Consider the following 20,218-nt stretch of genomic DNA (forward strand, 5'->3'; position numbering starts at 1 on the left):
GCTGACTCCATTAGTACAGTGAATAAAAGCTTCCTCATGGGCAGTGCTCCCCAAGGCCTTATAAAATGTGGTGGATAATAAGTTTAAATTAAAAGGCAATTCAGATAATATCATACATAATTACCCAGCCCACTACAGAGTGATTGTGTTCCATTTTATGTGGAGCAACTCTATAAAAATGATGAGACGTGAAAAATTTCAAACAAATATTTACACACCCTGGTGAACCTATTTCCACGCACAGAATTAGTGACACACTTACAGGTTCCACTTGAATTATTGCCTCTCAAATACTAAACTGGGGCAACTCCTGCAAAAACATTTCAGGGAAACCAACCCCTGCATCCAGAGATGTTATTCAAAGGATATCCCGAGAGATCATTGTAAATAACAATAAACTTCAAATGTGGATATTCATGTCAGGGCAAATCTTGTACAGTTCTGTTCACATGTATATATAGTTAGGGTGCCTAAGACTTTTGCACAGTACTGTACATTGGTTAAACTAGGATGGTGGTTGGCAAACAGAAATAAGAGTACTTCGCTTTGAATTAGCGAATGTTAATAGTATTAATAGCGAATAGTATTAAATGTTATTTGGTAACTGGAAAGACATAATATATAGTACCATGCAAAATTCTTATGCACCCTAGCTATATATACTGTATGTGCCTAAGACTTTTGCGCAGTACTGTATATAGTGATACATTTTAGGGAAAGCCTTGCAAATGTAGAGACCTTTGGAACCTCAGTAGGTATGGATACATTTTAGGACACCCCAGAAAACACTAATAAGTTTGGGGAGCTCTTCTAAGTATTTGTTATATGTTATATAGTTACATAAGGATTTCAGGGCATCCCCGCAAATAAGATACATTTCCAAATAACCTCTGTAATGTGGGTATATTTCAGGATAAGCTCTGAAGACTTTGAATCATTACGGAGGAATCACTGTCAAGTATTGCCATGTAATTAAACCCCTACAAAAACTGACAAGTTTGACTGAGGGAGTCAGTTATCAAAACTATTGTTCAGTGGCATTAATTAGCAATGAGAAAAGTGAGTAATCTGGTATTGGAGATGGCATAGTAAATAGCAGAAATCTAATGATCTCTGCCTACAACTTGGTTTGAAAGCCCGACATTCACGACAGACAAGTGAGCTATTCCAGTAGCACTGCTGTATTAAATGTTTTAACGCTTTCAGTGGATAAATTGAAACGAGTGATGAACAGTTAGACACAGTCTGTAAATCCAAGTGAGTGCTCCAGGAACAATACACTGTTTGATCCACGGTCCACTGAGAAGAGGTCTACAAGATGGAGAATTCAAAATATTTGTTGTAGGAGGTCTTATACTTAAACCTAGTTTTTCATTCTGAATATTAATAAACTGTAAAGTTATTCAGTATTGGAATAGCTGGCTGAATAATTGCTTTACTTGAAGACGGAGGCTCAACATAGTGAAATATCCCAAAGAACCAGAAAGAGGATTGCACACCATGAGCCTGGTCTGAAACGTGGGTTTTAAAGGGCTTCATAAAAGAGTTGGAGAATTCAAGGGTTTTCTGGAGACAGATGGCTTGACCATCAAAGTTGGAGTGAAGAGTGCAAGGGTTGGAGCGGTGTGGAGTTTTCAGGAAGTTGGAGGGCTGGAAGGAGGGATATAAGCAGGAAATGGAAGTTTGTTTTAAGTTCTAGGTTGCTGGACCAAGAGTCATTGTACATCAGTGAACATAGGGTCGATAAGTGAAATGGACTTGATGCATTACAATATATTTTAAAGCACTGAAAATTTACAACACAGTTGTTCCATTGGTCCTAAGCCTGGCAGATTATTATCCTTGTAGGATTCATCCAAATACTGTTCAAATGTGATGGAGGTTTGTGCATCTACACATTTTTGGGTAGAACAATCCGGTTTCCTATCACCTTCAGGTTCAAATCACTTCTCCTCTTCTCCCTCTGTCAACTATTTTAGTCCCATACTCCTGACATATTGACCTGTTAAGAGACAGTGGTCCTTTCACTTGAGGTTCCCAACCTTTTTTCTGCCATGGACTAATACCATTAAGCAAGGAGTCCATAGAGTCTCAAGTAGATCATGAATGGATCGGGCGGGGCAAGAGAGATTTTGACCCAAATAAAGTATAAGTTCAATTTGTTTTTGAGCATGTAGGTATCAGGTTCAACATCATCTGCTTTTGATCTCCATAAAACATAGGAGCAGGATCACGCCATTTGGCCCATCTAGTCCACTCTACCATTCCATTATGGATGATTTATTTTCCCTCTCGACCTCTCCTGCCTTCACCCCACAACCTTAGACACCCTTACTAATTAAGTACCCTCTAAGTTTCTTGTTGTTTAGCCAACAGATCACTTACGTTATGGGGGTCACACTTTACAAGATAACACATCTATTTTGATTGAATTATAAGGTCATGCTTCAGCTGAGTGGGTTTGAAAATGTCTAAAACATCCCAGGCTGAATTATTACCTCTTCATTTACCAGAGAGCTAAGCACAACACACTCCCTGTCAGACGTCAGTGCTGCAGATTAATAGGTTGTAGGCTGTTACATATGAAATTCCTTTCTCCTCTTGTAATGTGGTGACAAATGTTTTAAGATGTCTAGCTTTACGACTCGCCTGCATGACATTGTTCCATTGTCAATTGCTGTTTCAGTTCATTCATAAACTAAGATTCTTTCTTCAGCACAGTGGATCGGACCATGGAAAGGTTAATCTGCTTCAGACCCAAAAAAACATGGTCCAAATCCATCAAAAGCAAAAGCCACAACTATCACCCTGTGTCAAAAATAAACTACTGTAGACGTTGGAACCTGAAATTAAAACATAAAATTGTGGATACACTCAATGGGACTGCGGTGAGACAGAATTAGCTTTTGACTGTTGCCAGAAACAACACCTTGCATTTTTACAGTGTATATAATAATGTAAAATAGCCCAAAATGCATCCAGAGTATTTGTCTCCAAGTCAAATTTAAGAAGGATTAGAATGAGTAGATAGGCTTTAAGAAGCATCCACAAGGAGTCACGTGAGGCAGTTAAGAACTTAAAGACTGAGTAGCTAATAAATAACTGCAAAGTTGGTTGATTAAAAATTGTGATACATAGGGCCAAGTATTGGACAAGAGTAGATAACTTGAAGGAATACTTTCTGGGACTAGAAGAGCTTCCAGATTTGGGAAAGGTCAAGATCCTGGAAGGATCTGAAATCAAGGATGGTAGTTTTAAAATGGAAGCATCATCAGATAGAGAGCTAATATTGGCCAGGGAGCAGGTGTTGATGGCTGATTCAGACTTGAGGGGCGGTCCTTATGGTTTCTAAGTGGAAAAATAACATCTACTACTGCGGTAAGTGGAGTCCCCAGCAAAATTCAGGACAGATTGGGGTCAGGGTCTAGTGGTATAGAGTGCAAGAAGACTGGGGACGCTCCATTGCTGCAGCCTTCTTCCACCTTTACTGCCGGTATGACATGTTATCATCCTCCACCAGTTCCACTCTTTGTCTGGAACGTCCCCCTTCCACCATTTGTGACCTACCAGGAGCTAAGCACCAGATAGCTACACTCTCACTCTCATGATCTCAGGAACACACCATGTGACAAAGTAATGATCCTTGGAGAAGTTAAAGCCTGGTAAAATGAAAGCAGGACCTCCAGTGATGTCATAAAATGGCTGGAATAAGCAAGGGGCAGGTTGGGAAAGTGGTAAGCATCTTTTTGGGCTGGTGAAGAAAACAGAGACAGGGATAGTGAGGCCAAGAAGGACTTTTGACAGCGCTGAGGCTAACAACTGTTCGAAGTCAACAGCTGCAGGAAGGAAGGCTAGATGCGACTCAGTGGGTGCCTGTGGTTTGGCTGGGTAGATGGTCTTGGAGACTTGAAAAAAGGACTGCTGAGGCAGGAGGTAACAAAAGCCCAGATGAGGGGCAACAGAAGATGAGCTGAGGTGGGCAATTTCTTTGTGGGGTCTTCTCAGGAAGAATCAGAGCACATTAGGAGTCAGTCCTGATGAAGAATCTCGCCACGAAACATCGACAATCTATTCATTTTCATAAATGCTGCCTGAGATGCTGAGAGAAACTAAAAACACCAAGAGAAAATTTTGAAGGCATCGAAGCAGATGTGGTGCTGGTAAATATATGGATTACTGGGATTTTAGATGAAATGTTTAAATTAGCTTCCACAACACAAAAGTATATGTTGGACAGATGTCAGCTTTATGTGAAAATAAACTATTTCTGGATGTACTGTATAATTACTTCACTCGTGAAGTTGGCAGCCCCTGGGCCTTGAGGTGGTGTGTGTCGCAGAGCTGCATTTCTCAGCACAATCCTTGATTTAACTTTATGACTGGTTCCAACAGTTATGTGTGTGGTTTACAGCCACTAGTGGACAAGGGAACCTGGTCATGGCCATCGCAATCAGAATCAGCTTTATTATCACTGACGTACTGTCTGTTGTAAAATTTGTTGTTTTGCAGCTGTAGTACAGTGGAATACATAAAAATTACTATAAGTTACAATAAGAATATATTTTTAAAAATGCAAAAGAAGTAAAATAGTGAGGTACTGTTCATGGGTTCAGAGGGAAAGAAGCTGTTCCTAAACCATTGAGTGTGGGTCCTGTATCTCCTCGTTGATGGTAGTAATGAGAAGAGGCATGTCCTGGATGGTGAGGGTCCTTACTGACGGATGCTGCCTTTGGAAGATGTCCCTGTTGATGGGGAGGCTAGTACCCATGATGGAGCTGGCTGTTTACAACCCCCTGCAGCTTCTCTGATCCTATACATTGACGCCTCCATGCCAGTCAGTGATGCAACCAATCAGAATGCTCACCACGGTACATGGAAATTCGCCAAAATCTTAGAACCGTAGAACACTACAGCATAGTACAGGCCCTTCAGCCCTCCATGTTGTGCTGACCCATATAATCCTTAAAAAAAAGTACTAAACCCACACTACCCCATAACCCTCCATTTTTCTTTCATCCATGTGCCTGTCCAAGAGGCTCTTAAATACCCCTAATGTTTTAGCCTCTACCACCATCCTTGGCAAGTCATTCCAGGCACTCACAACCCTCTCTGTAAAAAACTTACCCCTGATGTCTCCCCTAAACTTCCCTCCCTTAATTTTGTACATATGCCCTCTGGTGTTTGCTATTGGTGCCCTGGGAAACAGTCTTTGGGTGCCCCAGAGGTGTAGCGCTTAGCATGATGCAATTACAGCTCGGTGCTTCCCAGAGTTCAGGGTTCAATTCTGACGCAGTTCTGTGAGGAGTCTCTATATGTCCTCCCCATGGAGTGCTTGGGTTTTCCCTGAGTGCTCCGGTTTCCTCCCACAGTCCAAAGATGTACCGGGTAGGTTAATTGGTCATTGTAAATTGTCCAGTGATTAGGGTTGTGGGGTTGCTGGGGCATCATGGCTTGAAGGGTCGAAAGGGTCTGCTCCACACTTTATCATGAAATAAATACTGGATCAGAATCAGGTTTAATATCACCGGCATGTGTCGTGAAATTCATTAACTTTACGGCAGCAGTACATTTTAATACATGATAATATAGAAAGAAAAAATAAGTAAGTTAATCAATAAGTAAGTATATACAAGTATATTAAATATAGTGATAAACAGAAATAATACATATAAAAATTAGTGAGGTAGTGTCCAAGGGTTCAATGCCCATTTAGGAACCGGATGGCAGAGGGGAAAAAGCTTTTCCTGAATCGCTGAGTGTGTGCCTTCAGGCTTCTGTACCTCCTACCTGATGGTAACAGTGAGAAAAGGGCACGCCCTGGGTGCTGGAGGTCCTTAATAATGGCTGCCACCTTTCTGAGGCACCGCTCCGTGAAGATGTCTTGAATACTACGGAGGCTAGTACCCAAGATGGAGCTGACTAATTTGCCAGGTTCAGTTTGATAGCTGCTGGGGACTGGAACAACCCCCCCCCCCCATCCCTCCCCTCCATTCAGTCTGTTGTTATGGAGCAGTCAATCCCAGCAAAGATTCGTCTGTAAAGTCAGAGAGTAAAAAGTGAGGGAGTTAACAGTAGCCTTCATTATTATTCAGGCCGGGCATACCATTTGTAATTTATTATCTCTAGCAGTCAATGCAGAGCCGGTTTACAGACAGACAGAAAGGAATATTTACTGCATGAGAATGGGTCGTTCAGGCCAACAGTTCTGTTTATTCTCCAGCACATCCTCCCACCCTCCTTCACTCAACTCCACACGCAAATCCTTTCATCCGTGTGATCATCTAGCTTTCATTTTGAACCTCCTTGCTATTTGCCTCAAATGCTCCTTGTAGTAGTGAGGCCCAGATGTCAGGCACTGTCTGGATAAGGACATTTATTTTTCCTCTATTTCCTATTGTTATATCCATGGTTCCTTATTGCCCATTTCCACTTTTGAGACTGACTTAGAAGCTCTGACTTCACATCTGTCACAAGCATGGGCTGGATATGCACTCCATTGTTCGAGCCGGAGCACGATGGACACCTCTGGGCTTGATTCTGTTCTGTGCTGTAGGTCAATAGGAAAATAGCTGGAGGAACTGGTTTCAAGAACCTGAGTGCTGATGAATCGTCTTAACCCGACACGTTGACAATTGGTTTCCTTCCACAGATGCTGTCCTACCTGCCAAGTTCCTCCAGCATTTTGTCTGTTGCTCCAGATTGCAGCATCTGCAATCTTTTGTATCTCTGATATAGATTGTCCATCATTAAAGGCTGCCCAAGAGCTGACTATGTGCAACAGTCATCTTTGTTCCTGCCTTGGTGTGTACAACAGGACAGACAGTTCCTGTCTTTGTGCACCAGGGTATCTGTTCAGGTGTTGATACATGCTGCCACAGTACACTTTCGGTCTTGGTGTGTGAAACAGGGTTGACCACATCTAGATGAAAGGTCTCGACCTGAAAAGCCAACTGTCCATTTCTCTCCCTGGACATAGCGGGGCTCATTGACTTTGTGTAGCACCTTGTATGTTGCTCCAGATTCCAGCATCTGCAGTCTTGTCTCTCCAGAGTTGACTCATTTCCCATTAACACCCCAATGTCCCTTTCCCACCCATTACTTAGGACGAACTTGCTAACAGTCATTACGCAATGTTTAGAGGGACATGGTCCATGGGCCACAGGGAAATGGAGCAAGCTTGGATAGACAACTTGGTTGACATGGTTTGAGTTAGGCTGAAGAGACATAGCTTTATGAATCAATGCCCCTTATCACTGAATCTGTTTTAATCTATGTAAGCTCTTTTTAATACCTCACACCTCTGCCAGCTCTAGCCTAAAAATTGGCAAACCCTCTGCTCTCCCCCTTTCCCCACCCCTCCACTCCCACTAGTTCTGAAGGGGTGTGACACCCCTTCCACAGATGCTGCTTGACAAGTTGGGTTCTTCCAGTATTTCAGTTCTTGAGATTCCAGCATCTGCAATTTTATTTGCTAATTTATGTGAAAAATAAATGAATCTAAATCTGTACAGGACTGACTGCCGTGGACCCAATTGTGTTTAGGACAAGATTTATTGGATAATAGCAAAATTTGTGGTTGCCACAAAAGTACATTTTCATTCCACTTTTAACTTTATCTTCAGTTCTGTGAGATTTACTTTGATCCTGATCTCCCATCTGAGTGGAACACCATGCCCTGCACGCCGCGTTTACGCAGGTACCCTGAGGCCATTTGAAGCCGAATTCTCATCTTGACTGAGATCAGCATGGTCAATACAGTTCTTGGAATTGAACCAGGAATTTTTCTTGAGAGTGCTTCTATAAGAAAGCTGATGGCACCTTCTAATATGGCAATTTTAAGTTCTTTATGACTGCACTTGCTCTCTAGGGAATTGAATCAACTTCCTCCCAAATGCGTGACCACCAACACCCAAATGAACAACAAACCAGGTGAATGGCAACAAAACATACTGCAGATTTTGGGAATCCAGAGCAACACACACAAAATGCTGGAGGAACTCAGCAGGTCAGGCAGCATCTATGCAGGGGAATAAACAGGATCGTTTCAGGTTGAGACCCTTCACCCGGACTGGAAAGGAATGGAGAAGAAGCCAGAATAAAAAAGGTGGGTAGATGGGCAGGAGAACAAGCTGGCAGGTGATAAGTGAAACCAGGTGAGTGGCTGGAGGAGACAGGATGAAATAAGAAGCTGAGAGGTGATGGGCAGAAGAAGTAAAGGGCTATAAAAGAAGGAATCTGTCATAGGAGAAGGGGGAGGAGGAGAAGCACCAGAGGGAAGTGATGGGCAGGTGCCAGCATTTCTTCTCAGAGTTCAGCCACCTCAGTCAATTTTAGGACATTAATCAGCTGTTCTTTGGGTTAAGGTCTTGGAAGGCTCAGCCTTGGAGGTTAATGGTAATAAAACGGACACACAAGTGACTAGAGGGTTAAAAAACGTGAGCTCACGAGCACTGTCATCACATTCTCTCTCTCACGCATGCACACACACACACACACACACACACACACACACACACACACACACACACACACACACACACACACACACACACACACACACACACACACACACACACACACACACACACACACACACACACACACACACACACACACACACACACATTTTCTCAATAGCAGTGACTGATGGGTGATAGTTGCCAGATCACCTGTGATGGCAACTTCAGGAATGAATACAAAGTATGTCAGTAGCTTAAAAGAAGTACAGTAGCAGTGTCCAATGGAAGTGGTAGCAGGGTTATGTGGCTGGTGGTGACAAATCAGCATTTAGGAGGGAGATTGAAAATCTGGCTGAGTGGTGCCACAACAACAATCTCTCTCTCAATATCAGCAAGACCAAGGTGCTGATTACTGACTTCAGGAGGAGGAAACCAGAGGTCCACAAGCCAGTCCTCATCGTGGGATCAGCAACTTTAAATTTCTCGGTGTTATCATTTCAGAGGATCTGACTTGTAAGTGCCATTGCTAAAAAGACACAGCATCACATGTACTTTCTTAGAAATTTGCAAAGATTTGGCATACTGTAGCGGTGTGCTACACGCAGCGCTAAAATAACAACACGGAGTCGGTAAACTGCAGTTAAAGAAGATTTTATTCGAACTTCACAGCCTTGCTTTAAAGCCTCCCTGATCCTGCGGGCGCGGATGCTGTAAGGGGCACGTACTCACAGTCCCCCGCAGGCTTTTCCCTTTGTTGGTGAAGCAGACCTGGCCCTTGTGCCGGCGCGCTGGTTATTTGTGAGCCGGTTCGAGTGCGCCAGGAAGTGGGTCGCCACAATACCATCTAAAACTTTGACAAACTTCTATCGATTTGTGGTGGCGAGCATATTGACTGGTTGCATCATGGCCTGATATGGAAACACTGATGACCAGGAGTGGAAAAGCCTACAAAATGCTGTGAATACAGCCCAGTCCATCACAGGCAAAGCCCTCCCCACCACTGAGCACATCTACACGGAGTGATAGCATGGAAAAGCAGCATCCAATATCAAGGACGCCCACCACCCAGGCCATGTTCTCTTCTCTTCTCGCTGCTGCCATCAGGAAGAAGTTAGTTAAAAATTAATCACGTCAATGGACGATCATCTCAGTGTCAACAAAGAACAGGCACTAGGACGTTCTACCTCTGTACTCAGTGAAAATGTAAGATTCAATTTAAAGTGTTTTCCTCCTTGTGACCCTGTTAAACCAAAGTCACACCACAGTCACGATTCAGTGTAATTCAGATTTATGGTTTGGTGTCAATTTAAGTCAGCTGACACCTCTCCAAGGAAATGGCAATGAGTGGTGGAAAGTAAGGGAAGTATCTCTTTGCCTCAGCGATTTCGGTCAGGCTACTGTAATCTCTCCCCCCTCAAATAAAGATAGTTTATCATAAATACCCCTGGTTAGGTGATTGGGAATAGTATAGATATGGTGGGATGAAGAGTCTGTTTCTGTGTATGACAATGATTTCTGTAGCTAGTGGTAATACAATTCCTGGTCCATTGTAAACATAGATTAGCAGGGGGGACACCAATCTGACACAGACAGTTTGTGTTGAGTGTTAAATGTTTTATTCATTACCATCTGGTGTTTTTCAGGTCACAGGCACCTCTGGAATAAGTTAACAACACTAGCCGGGTTATTTCAAATCTGGTATTTATTTTGATGGCACTTCAATTTATTTTGAATTGGGAAGAGATATTAAAAAAACTACTCAAAAGGTGAACCAAGATTTTGATCAGTTGCTAGTAGGTACCGAGCTCAAAGGCACTTTTGCATACCTTCAGTCCAGTTTGTCCTTGTGCTGACAGCCACAACAGTTACTTGTACGAATGTGGTGATTTTAAGGCAGAGAAAGACCAGAGGAGCAGAGGACAAATTTAATGAATTTGTTCATGGTAATTGTGGGCATGCTATATTGGTGCCAGAATGTGTGGCAACACTTGTTGGCTGCCCCCAGCACATTCTTAGGTTGTTAATGCAAAAGATGTATTTAAAAAAATTTAAGCTTACAGGCCTTCTGGCCCTTTGAGCCACACCACCCCAGCAACCCGTGACAAACCCGATTAACTCTAACCTAATTACGGGACAATTTCATGATATCTTTCAGTGTGCACATGATAAATAGATGAATCTGAATTGGAACCTGTCACTGCTCCTTCAGTTTAATGAAAGGATCACGTAGGATGCCAGCTGGGTGAGCTGACAACTCATCTGTCAACTGTGGGTCATGGAGAGTGGATGAGTGTCTAGAGGAATGATTGGGAGAAATTTATAAGCAATGCTGTCATTGTGTGTAGGGGGTGAATTGCTTGAAGAGATGGTTGAGTCAGGTACAATAATTTTTAAACATTTGGACAGGTATATGTATAGGAAAAAAGAAGGATGTGGGCTAGACGTGGTCAAGTGACACTAGCATATCGGTTGGCACGGATGAGTTGGGCTGAAGGCCCTGTTTCTGTGCTTTATGACTCTGGAACTGATTGCCACAGACAGCTGTGGAGGTCAAATTATTGGGTATATTTAAGGCAGAGGTTGATAGGTCCTTGATTAGCAAGGGTGTCAAAGTTTACAACAAAAAGGCAGAATAACAGGGTTGAGAGAGAAAATAATTCAGCCATGGTCAAATGGCAAAGCAGTCTTGTTGGGCCAAATGGCCTAATTCTGCTTCTCTGTCTTATGGTCTTTAAATTTAGGCATTTAGAGGAAACTGGAACAAAGAGCTCTGCAAACACCAAGCAAGCAAGATTATTTGTGTAGCACTTTTCAAACAGAAGGCAGTTCAAAGTGCTTTGCATGGAACAAGATATAAAAATCAAACATTAAATTTCAGACAATATACAAGAGAGTAAAATCACATAAAATAGATCTGATAAATTGAAGTTACAGTGCAGGAGATTCTAATTAAAAGTAACATTGAAAAGAAAAGTTTTAAGCCTCAATTTAAAAGAGCTTAAAGATGAGGCAGACTTCAGATCTTCTGGAAAGTTATTCCAGATACGTGGAGCATCATGAGTGAGTGTGCAGAGCTTGGCTTGGGAGAGCACAAGAGAAGCAATGGTTTGGTTCAGTAGCCGTCTGTGGATGGTGGAGGATAGGAAGCCAGCCAGGAGAATTTCAGTTTGTATAATCTTGTGGCTTCTGTTTTAGCCCAGCAGCTGAGGCACAGTGCAAGGTTCTGTCTCAAACAGGACTTCTAAACACTCTGAACCACTTCAACATATCAAGAAATGCAAGCCAGATTTGTTTTTCAAAGTATTTACAGTACTGTATTAAAAAACTTGGCATTGAAAACCATAATTAACCTTGAATAAGACTCAAAGGCATTAGAAGACAGTACAGGACAGCTGTGAAAGGCTTGTATTTCTGTAGCAGCCTTCAGGATTTTGAGATTCTTTTGAGGTAAATTGATTGCTGTAGTCTTTTAAGACTGCTCCAGGTTGTGAAAAATGTTATGAAACTGTTAGTTCTCCTTTGTAATTTGTTTCTGAGAAAGAGTGTGCACCACAGCAAGATTTGTCTGGACAAGGTGCTGAACATTAGATAAAAATGAGGTTAGCTTTTTTAGCAAATCTCCCAGCTTTGATCTGTTAAGTTGGCAACTAGTCATTGTAACAGGACTGTTAAACCCAACTATAACATTCACATAAATGGAAAAGTTTTGTCTGATTTTTGCACGGGAGCGGAACTGTTAGTAATCTTCGGTTTGCTACAGCTTTAAGCTGATTTGCACTTATACAAATGGCGAAGACTTTGATCTTCAGACCTCTTCCTTTCGTCTCCCCCACTTCCACCATCCTCTCTAGCTTCTGGCTAAGGCTATAACAACCACAAATATGAACATGTCTGAGCTTGTTTCTGATATGCTTGCAGATTGAAGAAGTCCACATGAGAAAAACATTGAATTAAAAACGGAAAGTGAGATTTGCATTGATGGACCCTCCAACCTAGGCTTCTTAAAAGACCTTTGAAGAGCTAAATGGACAAGATTACTCAAAAAAATATGAAATATAATGACTGTTGTCACACAATGTAACAACTGTTTTGTGCATAGCAAGATTCCATCGGCCATCATAAAATGGCTAACCCCTTTATCAGTCTGGATATTTGCAATATCCAAAAAGTATAATGTAACAAACTCACATCATTCAATTGCATAAGGCTGCTTTTTTTACTCCTTAGTCCTCTCTTGCTTTTCTCCAAACATTTCTAAAATCAATCAGCCGTGTGCCCCAACATTGATGCTACCCCAGCAGTGCAGGAGATGCCCACTTTATCAATGCCTCATAGCAGCTACAGAGGACAGATATATAATAAGATGCAAATCATAACAAGGTGGATTGTGAGGTCAAGAGTCCGGCTTATCATACTAGAGAACTATTTAATAGTCTTTTAACAGTGAGCAAGAAACTGTGTGTGGAGAGAGAGAGAGGTTGCTCAAGTGTGAAGACTGGTGCTCGTTTAATATGGAGCTGGAGTGATATTTTCAGAATGATGGAATTGGAACCAGCTCTTCAAACTGTGAAAAAAATTAATGCCACTATAAAGTGTTTAATTTAATTGTGTATGTCCCTGAGTGTTGTAATAAAACACTGGAACATTTTCATTCATTATTTTGAATCACATCTGGCACTCCTTTCAAAAGCTCTTCTGATGTCGATTGTGAGCTCTCAATAGGAATATAAATTGTGACGTCAGTCAGGGAACTTCTTCACTCAGAGGATGGAGAGAGCGTGGAACAAGTTACCAGCAGAAGTGGTGGATGTGGGTTTGATTTCAGCATTTAGACCATGAGATGTAAGAGCAGAATTAGTCCATTTGGCCCATCGAGTCTTCTCTGCCATTCAATCATGACTAATTTATTATCGCTCTCAACCCCATACTCTTGCCTTCTCCCTGTAATCTTTGACACCTTAACTAATCAAGAACCTATCAACCTCCATTTTAAATATACCCAATGACTTGTTCTCCACGGCTGTCTATGGCAATGAATTCCACACACTGGCTAAAGGATTTTGTCTTTATCTCTGTTCTAAAGGGAAGTGCTTCTATTCTGAGGCTGAGTCTTCTGGTCTGAGACTCCCCCAACATAGGAAATATCCACTCTATTTCCACTGTTTCTAGGACTTTCATTATTTGATAGGTTTCAGTGAGATCCCCCCCCCCCCATCCTTCTAAACTCCAGCAAGTACAGGCCCAGAGCCATCAAACACTCCTCATATGTTAAGAGACGTTGGATAGCTACATGGATGGGAGAGACGTGGGAGGGGTTATGGTCCAGGTGCAGGTTGATGGGACAGAATAATCATTCGACATGGAGTAGGTGGGCCTGCTTCTGTGCTGTAGTGTGCTATAACTCTATGAAAAACAATGTGAATGTTCACACCTCTGGGGATGTGCTCCACCAGTGTAACTAAGCATCTAGGGTCCTGGGAAGAACCCTAATCATTCCTCCTGCAAATTGCTTATCCTCATCTAAAGTCTGATCTGTGGCATGTAGCTCTTTAGAAGTGAGTTCAATTGATTTCAAAATGTGAACAGTCTGATGTTGTCATTGTTAAAATAAACACACAACTGTGATATTCCTCATAAACACAGGCCTGCCCCTTTAACATCTCCCAATAAACACAGGCCTGCCCCTTTAACATCTCCCAATAAACACAGGCCTGCCCATTTAACATCTCCCAATAAACACAGGCCTGCCCCTTTAACATCTCCCAATAAACACAGGCCTGCCCATTTAACATCTCCCAATAAACACAGGCCTGCCCCTTTAACGTTTCCAATTAAACACAAACCTCCTACTATGATATTGTCCAGAAAATGTGGATCTATACCTATGAATCTCCCCAGTAAACAAATGCCATTCCTTATATTCCCTAATTAGCACATGATATTCCTTAATAAACATGGTCCAGTCTCCACAATTTTTACGATATATACATATCAGTCCCTACAGTAATCCCCAGTAAGCAAAGGTCTATATCATAGTTAAACAGGGAGCAGTGTGCTGGAGTTGCTTGTTTAGTTACGATGCATAATCATTTCGATGTGTTGTTTTGCTGGTGTGCTGTAAAGACCTTTGACCTGTCTTGTGGAAGTTGTGGTAAGACAAAAGTTAACATAATATCCAGACAGAGTGCAGACAACATCGGCAAGAATGAGCTTTGAGGACCATATTTCCCTTTGTATTACTGAAGCTATTTTGCTTACTGGAGTAAAGAATGTAATAGAAAGATGCGAAACACACACACAGCAATTAAGGAACAATTACATTACTAACTTCAAAATATGGTCAGTTGTTAGCTTGTAGCTTCTATTGACTTTTAACACTTGTATTGTGAATGATGATTGGTCTTGCAAACAAGGAATTCAAACATACACATTTACTAACTGGTCAATACCCGTAACTGGTTGTCAATTTTGTGTAAAAATAGCATTCCTCTGTTCAGACTTACTTCAGTCTGGTGATAGGGGTCATGCTGTTCTCCTTGTGCACAAGTAAATAAAGTATGGTTGATGAATGAGTCCAGTTAATCGGCGCTGACTGTCATACACAAAGGCTGGTGTTTCAGTTAATTGACCAGTTTCTTCTGCTGCTTTATTTTAATAAAGTTCTCAGAAAAATTGCAGGGAAGATAAATCAATGCACCTTTTGCTTTCTCCTTACAGGGTGCATGCTCTGCCTTGGGCAATCAACATTTTTTCGCTTCAACCATCCAGCTGAGGCTCACAAAATGAAGAGCATGATGTCCGGGAACCAAAACTCTGCAGTGACCTATGGCCGTTCTTCAGGTATAGTGTCATCACCGTGCATTATTCTATGTTGAGGTGTATAGGTTTGTAGCAGCCAGACAGATGTCAAGTATCCCATCTGTATCATTATTAGGCAAAGTTATTGCCTGGTATGATTTATTGCGTGTTTAATTCAGCAACAGGTTCATTGTTGGTCTTTAGAGATGTGGATAAGCACCGGGCCTTGTGAAAATAGGACAGAGGTGTGAAGGTTTCTACTTACTCACTAATTGAAATGCAGATTATGTTAATGAACTTGTTATCCAAAGATCTACACTAGTAACCCAGAGACAGAGAGTTCAAAAGGCAGAATCTGAAATAAAGAATAATTTTGCAATAAAAAGTTGGTATCAGTAGGATTGCACTGAACAAAAAGTCAACTGGTTGACTGATATCTATTCGAGTAAGTAATCTTCTGGTTTTATATTTATTGTCTGCCTATACTGTATGTGGTTACTTTGAAGGAAAGCTAGAAAAAATCAAAGAGAGAAGGGATAAGGAGAAGATTTATTGATAGGATGTGTTATAGGATGGGAGGAGGCTCATGAACTCTGGACACTGGGATATGAACGTATGAATTAAGCTACTTAAAGCCTTCAATCTGTCCAGTATTTAATAAGATCATGGCAGATCTTAATATAATCTTGACCCCCCCACATTGATATATTGACCAGCTGAGTTAAGTGCTATACCTGCCCTATGACATTTATCTCTGAATTGTCCCAGTAACCATTCGGTTTTATGCTATTATACTGGAGCTGAAGATGATCTGTGAAATAATCTGTCATTTTTTTTCTTTTGCTCCTTACTGTGACACTCATGAGCATTTCTTTCTTGGTGTGATCTCCGTGCGTTAGTAATGTTTCGTCCATGTCTGAAAAGGTCAGAAGTGACTTTTTTTGTTGTCAGTGTCTACTTCCTTAGTATTGCAATATAATGTCATGAGACAGTTTTGTTGCTCATCACAGATGTCAAGCCTTTTACTTGCTTGGAAATAATTGAGTAAAAAAACACTGCAGGAAGTGGGGCAGGGGGATAAAAAAAAGTGACGGTGAAGCTTTTTCCATTTATTTATTTTTTATTTATTTGGAGATACAGCGCGGAGTAGGCCCCTCCAGCCCTGCGGGTCGTGCCGCCTAGCAATCCCCAAAAAATCCTGATTCACACGAACCTAATCACACGACAATTTACAATGACCAATTAACCTACTAACTGGTACATCTTTAGACTGTGAGAGGAAACTGGAGCGCCTGAAGAAAACCCACTCATCTTATGGGGAGGGTGTACAGGATTGAACTCCGAACTCCAACGCCCTATGCTGTAATAGTGTCACGCTAACGCTATGCTTCCGTGGCACCCATTGCTTGACCACTTACACATTATGATGCTTATTTCTCATTAGTGCTAAACTATGCCATGCGTGGGCTCCTGCTTAAACCACTGTGCTATGGTGAAATATTTGAATTTGACCAAGGGGACTGACTCAACAGTAAGTTTGGGTATTGTTTGAGAGAAGATGCGAAAAAGGCTGGGGAGTTTGTCCCTGTTCATAAGCAAGTGAACTCCAGTAGGTAAATTGAAATGTAGTTATGAGATAGATAAAACAAAACGTCCACTCTGGTCTCACCATGAGAAACAGTATTGGGATCACATTTTAGTGCATGGATATATGAAAGATATAGTTTACCATTCAACTCAACCAGCAGGTTGGTCTTTGTCTTCTAAAACAGAATCTAGTTGTAACTTTGTTGGTAGCCTATTTAGTGCATACCCTCCTGAATTTTAAAATATACACTGGAAGGGGCTTTTTATTGTATTTTGACACTTCCTTGCACTCTGAAACTCTACTAATAGTGTAAATGATGCAGAGCAAGACTGAGAAGTTGCAAATAGAGTTCAACCCAGAAAAGTGTTAAAGGTCAAATTCGAAGGCAGGATACAGGGTAAATGACAGGATTCTTAGCAGTGTGGAGGAACGCAGGGATCTTGGGGTTCACATCCATAGATCCCTCAAAGTTGCCGCACAAGTTGATGGGGTGGTTAAGAAGGTATCTGGTGCGTTGGCCTTCATTAGTCGGGGGATTCAGTTGAAGAGCCACAAAGTAATGTTGCTGCTCCATAAAACTCTGGTTAGACCACACTTGGAATATTATGCTCAGTTCTGGTTGCCTCATTGCAGGAAGGATGTGGAAGGTTTAAAGAGAGTACAGAGGAGATTTACCTGCAGATGCCTGGACTAGAGGGCATGCCTTATGAAGATAGATTGTGTGAGCTATGGCTTTTCTCTTTCGAGCGAAGGAGGATGAGAAGCAACTTGATAAAGGTACACAAGGTGATAAGAGAGATAGATCGAGTGGATTTTTTTCCCAGGGTGGAAATGACATAATTTTAAGGCATTTAGATGAAAGTATTGGGGACAATGTCAGAGGTAAGCTCTTTACACAGAGAGTGGTAGGTGCGTGGAATGTCCTGCTAGGGATAGTGGCAGAGGTGGATACACTAGGGATATTTAAGAGACTCTTATATAGACCCATAGATGATAGCAAAATGGAGGGGAGGGAAGTGTTAGATTGATCTTAGAGTAGGTTAAAAGGTTGGCACACCATTGTGGGTCAAAGGGCCTGTACTGTACTGTTCTATGTTCTATGAAACCAGCTAATTGATCTGAAACTAGAAATGGGAAACTGGTCCTCGCTGAAAATTAGGCAAAAGTAAGGGAGGGAAAGAAGAATACACAAAAGGAAATTGACCTGATATTTCCCAGTAACATCTGCGTAATAAATATCCTGCTGTTTCCCTGATAGCTGACTACCACCCTACCCAGCTTGTTTGAACAGAAGGGAGCTCAGCAGTAAGATAATGTTTACTCAGGATATTGGAATAATTGTGATCTGATGCAGACATCTGAAAATACAGGGACATTCAACATTGTCCCTGGCGACTGAAAGAGTTGTGGTCATTAGATATTGGTTGAATGTTTCCAGCAGGAAGTAAGAGATGCAGATGAAGGTGTTATTTATTCCACATGACAGCACTGACACTGAGAGGTGAGTAACTGCAAAATCACTGGGCTTCTGTTGTCACATTAACCATTTCATCTCATCTGGGATAAAATCCTGTTCCCAAGGACAGCGCTCCTCTCAAGACTCAAGATTCAAGATTGTTTAATGTCATTCTTCAGTTAACAAGTGTAAAAGAGAATGAAATGATTGTTACTCCAGATCTAATGCTGCATTAAAAAACACAATAAATATAAATATATATGTAAATACAAAAGACACTCACCATTTAAAAAAAAACCCTCAGGTGAGTGGACAGAGTTGGAAGGAATTTCCGGTACCAAACGCAATAGCTTCATCCCTGCCCTGAGACCCAACCTTGCATTTGAACATAATGTTTCTGGTCTTATTGCATTAAACAGAATGTTAGAAAGGAACTGAATGGTAGAAGTTGGGTCATAAGGAACAAAAACTATAAGCACTGGTCAATTCCATGGCAACATCATAGCAGGCTTGTCAGGAGCAGGGATGAAGGATCTCTAATAGACCATGACAGTAATAAATTTATTGCGGCCTTGCGATCTCAAACTGTCAGATCACAAGCTACGCAGCCACCCATAGAACTCAATGGATTTATATTACATGCCACTGCAAATAATTTCAGAACAGACAACTCTTATCTGATCTCACAGTCTGAGTAATTAATGTCGTTTCCCAGTTGGACAATGCAGTTACACAGTTTGCAGTATAAATCTTCAAAGTCAATCAGAAAAGGGGAGATTTCAACTTGAGATCCTAATAATCTTAACATCAGTATCTGTTGACAGATGAGGAACATTTACCATCAAAAATAGTTAAATGTAAATATTATGGAATATGACACACTTTGTAACTCTAATCAATACAAATGGCTCGGTAGCGGAATTTGTGCTCCTTTTTACAGAAAGATTGAACTTTTGTTGTTCTCGTCACTTCTGTACAGCTGCCTCTAAAAGCTCAGTCTTTCCTAGTCTTCCCTCCTCAGTGGTATGGACCTATCTTGCTGGGAAAGGGACAGAAGCAGCCATGTTCAGTTCAGGAGTTGGTCAACAATGAGAGTGTTGAAACTTCTCACCATCATCAATGTCTCTCTAAACAGGATTGAAAGACTTATTTTAGTCCTGGTTTATGATGTCACTGATATTTTTCAGACCACCCCTATACAATACTTCACTTGTCTCATGAAAGAATAGATAATAATAGGTCTAGCATTCAATTAAGCAATGTAATAGTTCTCAATTTCAGCCAACTTCTTTTTCCTTGAGAAACAGTTTTGTATCGTTTTATTTTCTGTGCCTTCGTGACGCTTGCAAGGATAAGCAAAGCCTAGAACACGTGAACAGGATATCAAAAAGACCTTGTCTAAGATTTATTTATGATGGAACTGGTGCAGCATGCCAGTACTGTGATAAACAAAATACAAATTATGAAAGTAACACACACATAATACAGGAGGAACTTGGCAGGTCAGGCAGCAGGGGAATAAACAATCGATGTTTTGGGCTGAGACCCTTCATCAGGACTGGAAAGGAAGGGGGAAGAAGCCAGAATAAGAAGGTAGGATGAGGGGAAGAAGTACAAGCTGACAAGTGAAAGATTTTGGCTTCTTCCTCCCTCCTTTCCAGTCCTGATGAAGGGTTTCAGCCCAAATTGTCGATTGTTGATATATTTCCATAAATGCTGCCTGACCTGCTGAGTTTCAGATTGTTTAATTCAAGATGGTTAATGTCATTTCTGGTACACTAGTGTAAGGAGAACAAAATAATTGTTACTCTGAATCCAATGCAGCACAAAAAAACACAAAGTAAAAAGAACACAATGATAATAATCATAAAAACACACAATAAATATAAATGCATAAGATAACGCTTGTGTTTGTGA

General features: G+C 41.3%; 1 protein-coding gene across 22 annotated transcripts in view; it reads left to right on the plus strand.

Moving 5' to 3' along the window:
• phldb1b (pleckstrin homology-like domain, family B, member 1b) overlaps nucleotides 1–20,218 on the plus strand; it is a 395,372-nt gene that overhangs the window by 225,784 nt on the left and 149,370 nt on the right. For all 22 annotated transcript variants that reach the window (XR_012096380.1, XM_073029929.1, XM_073029941.1 and 19 more), the window contains one exon: nucleotides 15,177–15,299. Coding sequence is in view for 21 of the 22 variants with exons in the window: in XM_073029929.1 (XP_072886030.1) it covers nucleotides 15,177–15,299 (123 nt within the window). In the remaining variant the exon portion in view is untranslated. The remainder of the gene's footprint in view (nucleotides 1–15,176; nucleotides 15,300–20,218) is intronic.

The sequence above is a fragment of the Hemitrygon akajei genome, chromosome 26 (assembly GCF_048418815.1).
Source record: "Hemitrygon akajei chromosome 26, sHemAka1.3, whole genome shotgun sequence".
Taxonomy (NCBI): domain Eukaryota; kingdom Metazoa; phylum Chordata; class Chondrichthyes; order Myliobatiformes; family Dasyatidae; genus Hemitrygon; species Hemitrygon akajei.